The sequence below is a fragment of the Condylura cristata genome, unplaced genomic scaffold, assembly GCF_000260355.1.
Source record: "Condylura cristata isolate star-nosed mole 26May11 unplaced genomic scaffold, ConCri1.0 scaffold00015, whole genome shotgun sequence".
Taxonomy (NCBI): Eukaryota; Metazoa; Chordata; class Mammalia; order Eulipotyphla; family Talpidae; genus Condylura; species Condylura cristata.
Window position 1 is genome coordinate 731110 of NW_004567116.1, and position 8222 is coordinate 739331.

Sequence of the window (8222 nt, forward strand, 5' to 3'; positions counted from 1 at the left end):
TGCGGCCCGTGGAGGTAACAGGAGCTTGTGCAGTGGTTGATTAGTGATGTCTGCTGTGGGCACGGGAGGGGCTGTGTGCTCGCTGGCTCGGCTGTCCCGGACGTTGGCCGGTGAGCAGAATAGACACCTGCTCCTGCATCTGACGGGTGAAGAACCTGAGTCTAGACACGGGGTGCAGGTGAGCTGAACGTACACCGGCATTCGGAGCAGAGCTGGTGGTGGGCATCACTGAGAAACGCAGGCGCAGGGCAGGGGCAGAGCACATCCGGCCGTCGTGCCCGCCTCCGCACCCTTCCCGGAGGTTCTGGGGCACTCTGGCTTCAGCGGGCTCCGTGAAGACCGGGCTCGTTGTAGGGGGTCTGAGCTGGAGGGGCAGGGAAGTACCATTCCCGACACCCTGAGGAGGGCTGGGGATGGCAGAGCCCAAGAAGGGACAGTGTGGACTCAGGAAAAGTGCTCAGCCGGGCGCATTGAGGACCGGAGCGATGACGAGGAGTGAGTGTTGCGGGCAGCCCAGGGTGGACTTGGCTGCCTGTCGGTGGGCCTCACCCACGCTCAGAATGTAGCTTTCTGCAGGCGCATACGGAAAGGGTCATGGGTTGATTTACAAAAAGGGGAAAGGAAAAGGAAACAAGCCAGGGAGAGAGCGGGATACAAGGTAGCTGGCTCACTCGAGCTCTGCTCCGACACTCAGGCTGCTGGCCCCGTCACACGGTCTCGGCAGTGGCTGCAGTTGGAAATCCACGCCCTGTTCATCCCCCAAAGTCCCGGAACGCTGCTCGGCTCCAGCCTTGGGGCCTCGCAGTTCTCTCCCTGGGGCTGGGAGTCGTAGTTTCCAGTCACTGGAGTAGGGGTGGCGTCCAGAAAGCCGGAGCAGGGGTGGGGCCCCTTCGCAGCTGGACAGAGGAAGCTGCCTGGCGGGGTGGATGGAAGGTGAGAGGAGAGAAGGGCAGGTGGTGAATGGGTGGGGCAGGAGGATGCGTGGGTGGGTGATGAGCCAGCAGGTGAATGGGTGGGTGTGGGTGACGGAGAGGTGTGAGAAGACCCCTGGAGTCAGCGCCTGGCTGAGACGCTGGGCGGTCAGGCAAGGCACTCCACAGCCGCTGGCCAGCGGCTCTCAGGTCACGTGGCTCACCTGGGCCGAACATTACAATTCTGGGGGTTCACTCAGGCCCGGTCCCTCTTGGGTCTCAATCTCCCCAGCTGCAGCAAGGAGCAGGACCCAGGGGTTCCTGCTTCCCGCTGGGCTGTGCCATTTCCGGCTCCTTCCCTTTGGCATGGGGCGCCAGAGGGCCGCAGGGGCCACCCTGGGGCAGGGGGGCCCCACCCCCGTCGCAGGTCAGACGCGCACCAGAACCTAGGACCCTCTCATCTCGGGCTCAGGGGTGCCACCCAGCCGTCCCACGGACACCGGTGTGGAGGGAAAGTCGAGCCCTGGAACCACCAGGCTCTTGTCCCACGGAGCCGTGGAAAGGAAACCGCAGCCGTTTCAGTTAGGCAGAGAAAGAAACCGCGCGGGAGAGTGACGTCTGGCCGCCCCGGTGGCTGGCGGGGCGCGGGGGCAAGTCTCAGCCCTGGGAAGCTGTGGCAGCCGCTGCAGCCGGACCCCGGCGGGGGGCCCAGGGCGCGGCAGACCCCTCCCGTCCCCCCGCGGCCCTCTCAGCAGCGGTCTTCAGTCGACCCGCCTGTTCCGCTCCCCGCTCTGTCTCTGGGGAATCCTCTCACCCCCACACACCTCTGGCCTGCACCCCAGTTTTTGTACACTTAATAAATAAATCTTAAACAAAAAGTAAGGTTTGCTTAGAGGAAAGAAGCAGCCCCCAGGGACCGCTGGGGGGCGGGGCGGGGACGCCCCGGCCACGGTGGGCTGCAAACCTTTCCTCCAACTTAGTCTCTGTTTAGTCCTCCCGGACCTCCTGGCCCGGCTCTGGAGTGTCCGGTGAGCCCCTCTGAGGCCCCACTGTCCACACCGCAGCAGCCGCTCACACCCGGGGCCCCGCTGAGTGTCCTGCGCTGCCTCGTGGGCCCAGAGCCTGAGATGGCCGCCCCGCGCTGCCCACGGCCAGGACAGCGAGTGAACACACAGGGCCTCACACAGGGGCACACGCTCCACAGGCGTCAGGCTGCTGATTCTGGGGGAGCTGGCCCGGCTCCCCGACATCCTCCCATGCTATAAACACCCTCTGAAATGGGGAAACTGGACACCTTTCAAGGGAAGTGAAATTTTCCAGGGCCCTACCGCTGTCTCCGCAGAGCTGGGCCCAGCCCCTCCCGGCAGGAAGTGAGCTGGCCCCCAGCAGGCCTGGGGTCTGCTGAGCAGGCCCTTCCTTCCCCCCCCCAGGGCCCCGTCAGCAGAACCCCGCGTTTGCAGGGGGCCTCGGCAGCCCAGCCCTGAGACCCCAGCCCCAGAGGGCAGGGAGCGGAGTAGGAGGGAGCCGACTGGGCCACCCCCACCGCCCCCACCCTCACCCTCACACAGTCAGGGTCAGGGGTCTCGGCCAGGTCCGAGTCCTTCCACCCCTGGGGCCCAGGTCTGCTCCTTCTGTCCAAGGGCCAGCAGCTGCCCGGCCTGGCGTGGCCGGCAGGGCCCCATGACCCGTGCAGGCTTCTGCTCCCTTAGCTGAGACTCGGGGTTCCCGGAGGGAGGCCCGGCGCCTGGTGACCCAGCCTCATGCTTCGTCCACCCCCGTCACTGGGCCCCGCACTGGGCCTGGAGCCGGGCCAGCCCGAGGCTACTCTGGTGGCAAAGCAGGCCGCCAGACGCCCGGGGCCAATCTAGGGCTGGTGCCTGGCTTCAGGGGCAGCCAGCGGCCAACTGGACCGTCCCTCCCGAGCGCTGCCTCCGGCCTAGGTGACCTGTGGACTCTTCAGCGCCCCTGCAGCTGAGCGGGGCGGTGTCCCACCCCTCCCTCCCACCTTGCCCGAGAGCAGCAGGGAGAGGCTGCTCTGCTTCTGGGGCCCTCGGGGCCCTGGGCCTGTCTGAGCCTCAGTTCCGCATCTGTAAGATGCGTCTGGGTCACTTCTCACCTGCGGAGAAGGACCTGCTGCTCGAAGGACGCCTGAGTTACTGTCCTCAACAAACAGGAGGCTTGTCAGAGGCTGCAAGGGGCCCCCTTGCCCTGAGGGCCAGCCCCGGCCCTCCAGGACAGCAAGGACACAGCATGTTCCTGAGGGGTGGCCTGTGGCTGAGGGTGCCAGAGGGGGAAGCCCCGAGGGGGTGGTCTTTGACAGGCCGCAGCCTGCCGGCCTCCCTCTCCGCTCGGAGCCGGCTGGGCCAGCTGCCTCCGCAGAGCACCCACGGGCGCCACACCGACCCAGACTGTGCTCGCTGCCCCTGCGAGACCCCCTGCGTCGCGTGGCAGTGGCCGGGGCACCCACGGCAGCGAGCTGTCTGGCTGCGGCCGGGAGCTGCAGAGCCCTGGCCTCTCCGCCGGGCCGTGTGGCCAGCCCCGCCCCGCAGCCACGCCACCTGCTGCCGCTGCGTGGGCGGTGAGCTGAGCCGCACCTCACCAGCGCCTTCCTCACAGGAGTGCTGGCCGCGGGGGGTCGCTGCCTGTCCCTGCCTGGCACAGAGATCCCCACCTCAAACTCCCCTCCCTTGCGCTTCCCTCCACCCGTGATGTCCTTTCTTCTTTCAGTATAGAGAAATCCAGACAGAGGTCACCTCCTCCAGGCTGTCCTTCTGACCTGCCCTGCCGGGTCTTTTTGTACCAGCTGCCAGAGGAAGAATTACAGCGTGGACTCGGTGGCCAAGAATGGAATGGGTGGGGCTCGCCTCGGGGAGGGGCGGGGCCTCGGGGAGGGGCGGGGCCTCGGGGAGGGGAGGGGAGGGGCCTCGGGGAGGGGCCAGGGTCTGAGCCCGCCCCCGGCGCCTGACCCCTCCTCCTGCTCTCCAGGCCTGGAGCTGGGCCTGGCGGCGAGGCGTGCTGCGGGCAGACCTGTGCTCCAGGATGAGGGCCCTGGTGGGCACCGCTCAGCCAGGGTGAGACTCCCACGGACTTGCGGGGAAACTGAGGCCCAAAGAGGCGAGGACCTGGCCCAGAGCCCCCGGAGCCCCAGACACTCGCTCAGTCCCGGCGTCCCCCCGCTGGGCTCACCCAGCCCCCACACAGGTGCTGCCGTTGGAGATGGAGGCCTACAGGGCCGGGGACCTGGCAGGCGCCGTGCACCCTCTGCTGCAGGGGTGTGTGAGTGGTGGGGGTACCCGAGCCAGCCTGGGGGTCTGAGGCCCAGATGGCACAACACGGCCTTGAGCAGTGGCCAGCACCACGGAGTCAGGAAAGAAGGACAGGAGCCTGGCCTCTCCTGTGCCCTATCCCCACTCCCTCCCGGAGACCCCACACCCAGGCCTGGCTCTCCCTCAGAGGTCCTCAGGGCGCCTCCTCAGCAGGTTGGACAGCCCCTCTGGTCCCTGGAGGCCAGGCGAGGGAGGGGGTGCTGTGGACCTGAGCAGATTTCCCTTGGATGTGCAAATGTGGAACTTTTCCTTACCGCTGCTAAGTCCCCCAGGCGGGCGCCTGCCCCCTCTCCAGGTTCCCATTCTGGGCCCTGCGCAGCTCCAGCAGGGAGGCAGGCCCGGGCCCACCTGCTGTTGCTGTTTGCGGCCACACGGGGGCGCCCTCCAGCAGGCTTGCCAGAGGGGCCCTTGTTTCCAGCTGTGTGGGGGCCCCAGGGCCGGCGCCCCAGGCCTCAGCTCAGTGGGCGGGACCTCGGGAGGCCACCTGTCGTGCTGGCAGCACCCTCCCCCCCCAAAGCTCTGCCTCTCTGTGCCCAGAGACTCCCAGGATCCATCCGCTCCCCCAGCGCCCCCAGGGTAGCGCTGCCCCACTGTAAGGAGGGTGGTTTCTGCTCCCGGGCCCCCTCGGCCTGCTCGCCTCTGAATGGGCAGCGGGTGTCTCCTGGCACCCCCGTGGTCCCTGGTCTGACCCAGCGGACAGACTGGCACGTGGGGGCGAGGCAGCGCCTGCAAAAGGGAGCGATATGGGGGGAGGGGGGGCTGGGTATTTCCAGGCACATTTTTTTTTTAAATAACGTAGCATTTTATTTTTACATCATTTTGTATTTTTTTTTCCATCCCAATTGCGATCCCCGTGTCCAGGCACATTTTAAAGGCCCAAGGTAACAGTGGTCAGAAAAACTCAGAATCCGTCTGACTGTCCCACTCTTGTCGCCTCATCGTGTTTCCTTTTGAGTATTTTACTCAAACAGCCTCACGGGGGTGGAGGCACCTCTGATCTGTGATAGAGGCCGGCCCGCCTGCCCACCTCCCTGCACAGGCTAAGTCAGGCAGCCCCTGCGAGCCCCCTGGCCCCAGTTTTCAGGTGTGTATTGTGCTGGCTCTGTGCCAGGCGCTGTTTTTCAAGTGCTGTTATCTGCTCACGTCAACCTCAGGATGACCGGTGGGGTAGTCTGTGATTCCTGTTTAACTCACGAGGAGACTGAGGAACAGAGAGGCCAAGGGCTCGCTCAAGGTCACACAGCAGCCAGGACTGAACCCAGGCCTCAGATCTGGGCCCGGCACTGCCGGGCTGCCCCCTGCAAAGGCGGGCGTCTTTCTTGTGGGAGATTTATTTTGTTTAGTTATACTTAGAAGAAGTGGGGTATAGGCCAGAGGTGCGGGGGGTGAGAGGACCACCAGAGGCAGAGCGGAGGGCAGAAAGGCAGATCCACTGCTGGGGGTGCAGCGGGAGACGGTCTGCGGCGCCCTGTGGGTCCCTTCCCCGGCGGATCAGCCGGAGCTGCCGCGGCTGCCGCCGGCCGCACAGTGCCGCGCCCTGCCCCGTTGCGCCCGCAGGGGGCGCCGGCGGGCACCTTGACCCGCGTCTCCATTTCCAGGCCCGGAGCCGGCTGGAGCTGCGGGCGCCCTCGGGGCGCTGTGCTGGGCGGGGCGGGTCTGCTTGGCCACCTCAGCGCCCGACTCTCTTCGCAGGACCGAGACTTGCAGCCTCTCTGGCCCGGTGCGCCCATCTTCCAGCTGTTCGGCGCCCTGCGTCTGCGCCCTGAAGCCGCGGCTGGAGGACAAGAAGAAGAAGGGCAAGAGGCCCCAGGACCGCGGCCAGTGACCCCGCCTGCACCCCGCCGCACCCTCTGCCCCGCCACCAGCCGGTAGACCAGCAGCAGCTCGGTAGATCCTCAGCCACGGTGGCCTGAGCAGCTTTTTCTACTTTTATGATTCTTGGTATATCTACGATATCATAGTAACCGACTAAATAATCTCTGTAACTTGATCTATTATCTCAAGGACGTGCTACACCAGGGCGAGTCCACAGTGTGCCCAAAGAGGCCGCCCACTGCGAGAAGCGAGAAGCGCATCGCCTCCTTCCAGGCGGAGGCGCTCGTTCTCCGCCCCGCCCTGCCCCACCGGGTCCCTAACGCCCCCGCGGCTGCCGGCTCCAGCCTCCCATCTGGACAGGGTCCTGAGGCCCAGCGCGAGCCAGGGACGCCCGCTCCCCTGCCCTGTGCCGCGCCTTCCCGCGCCCGCTCCCTCCTGTGACATGAAGCCTCGCTCGGTCTGCGCGGCCTCCGGTGACCTCAGGGCCTCAGGCGTGACCTCCCACTCGCGGCGTGTGACGGCGCCAGGGTGGCGTCCCTGTGCCCACCTTGCCCATCAGCACCCAGGGCAGACCCCAGGTCTGGGGAAAACTGCCCGGCGGGAGAGGGATGTCCCGAGGGGGCGCTCCCTGCGGCCTCCCAACCCCCCACATCGGGGCCAGAGGCGGGGCCAGGAGAGCAGAAGCTGTGTCCATACCCGTGCACGGCTGTGTGGGTGTCCACGCGTGGGCCCCTGTGCCTCAGCACCTCAGCTCCTCTGCAGAGAGCGGGGTGCGGCCCCACAGAGCCTGCCGGTGCACCCAGGTTGCCTGGGGGGCTAGCGGCAGCTTCACAAGGCTCTCCCCACCCAGAGCAGCCCACCAGGCGCTAAGGAGGGACACTGCGCTCACCTGCCCTGCGCCTGCCCCAGCCCCACCACCTCCCTCAGGCTGGGGGGGGCAGGGCGGGGCCTCAGCGGCCTGAGCCCGCAGCAGAGCGCTGGCCACCAGGGCCGCAGCCGGCGCAGCCCCTCCCCCAGCCCAGCCCATCCATCTCCCCGCGGCCACGGCTGCCACGCGCCTCCCGCTATTGAGCGCTGAGATGAGAAGGTGTGAAGGATCCGCGGCGCCCGGGACAGGACAGGCTGGCAGGCAGACAGATGAGGGGCAGGGGCAGGGCCAGGGCCAGCAGCGCCTCGGGCCGCTGCTGCACGGGGAGGCAGCTGGCGGAGTGTGGGCGCCGGGCAGGGCGTGGCCTCAGGCCGGCAGACACTCCACTCCGCCTGGCGCCAGCACCCCCACACTTCCCCTCACCTGCTGGATCCTGAGATGGGGTGGCCGCAGGAGCGCCGAGCACGCCCACCACCAGCACGGGCACCCCGCACCCGGCCGGCTGGCAGCGCCCCACCTTCCGGAGCGTCTCTGGTGTGGGCCAGGCGCCTTCCCAGCTCAGCAGGGCTCAGGGGCACCCAGATAAGCCCCAATAAGTTCTCTAGCATGACCCCTTCCCCCACGCCCCAGGGCCAGATTCCGGGGGTCAGCTGTCCTTGGGGTCCCCTCCGAGGTGGTTGTACCTCGGTAGCCTGTGAAATTGGACCCAGAGGTGCTCACGGGGGTCCACTCAGAGAGCCCACCTGGACCAAATGGCCAGATAACGCCGTCAAAGTGAGAGTAGCAACCGGGGGACCCCAGCCCCCTGCTGTTCTGACCAGTGACCAGTGTCCCTTGAAGGCCCGGCACTGGTCGGGCCAGGCACCGGCTGGGGAAGACCAACAGACACGGTCCCGAGACCGCCCACCTGGACACCCCCCTAACTAGGGGGATTGTGTAGGACCTTAGACCAGAGGGGCTCAGGCTGCTGCTCCCCACTGGGCCAGCTCCTCCTGGCGGAAGAGACCCGCGGGAAGTTCAGATGGGAAGACGGAGGTCTTTGGGGGACCTGTCTGCCACTGTCAGGAGGACCCCACCTCCTGCACCCAGTGGGGGGCTTTGGTCCTCAGGATTAGGGCTGCCGCTGCCCCACATTCCCACTCAAACCCCCAAGCGAGCCCACTCCAGCTGCCCTGGGCCCTGGCCAGGCCGTCCTGGTGAGAGGGCACGGTCAGTGCCTCCCCCAGGCCCTAGTGCCTCCCCCAGGCCCTCCGCGGCCCCTGTGGCCCATTGATCGGGAATGGCTGGGGGGCTGGAGCTGGA

General features: G+C 66.9%; 1 protein-coding gene across 1 annotated transcript in view; it reads left to right on the forward strand.

Annotated features, from left to right (window-relative positions):
• The window catches only part of UNC93B1 (unc-93 homolog B1 (C. elegans)), a 28236-nt gene extending 22174 nt beyond the window's left edge, over positions 1-6062 (forward strand). Inside the window, exons 15-16 of the mRNA XM_004683312.1 lie at positions 3897-3982; positions 5930-6062. Of these exons, the coding sequence (XP_004683369.1) occupies positions 3897-3982; positions 5930-6062 (219 nt within the window). The remainder of the gene's footprint in view (positions 1-3896; positions 3983-5929) is intronic.
• The last annotated feature ends 2160 nt before the right edge of the window (positions 6063-8222 follow it).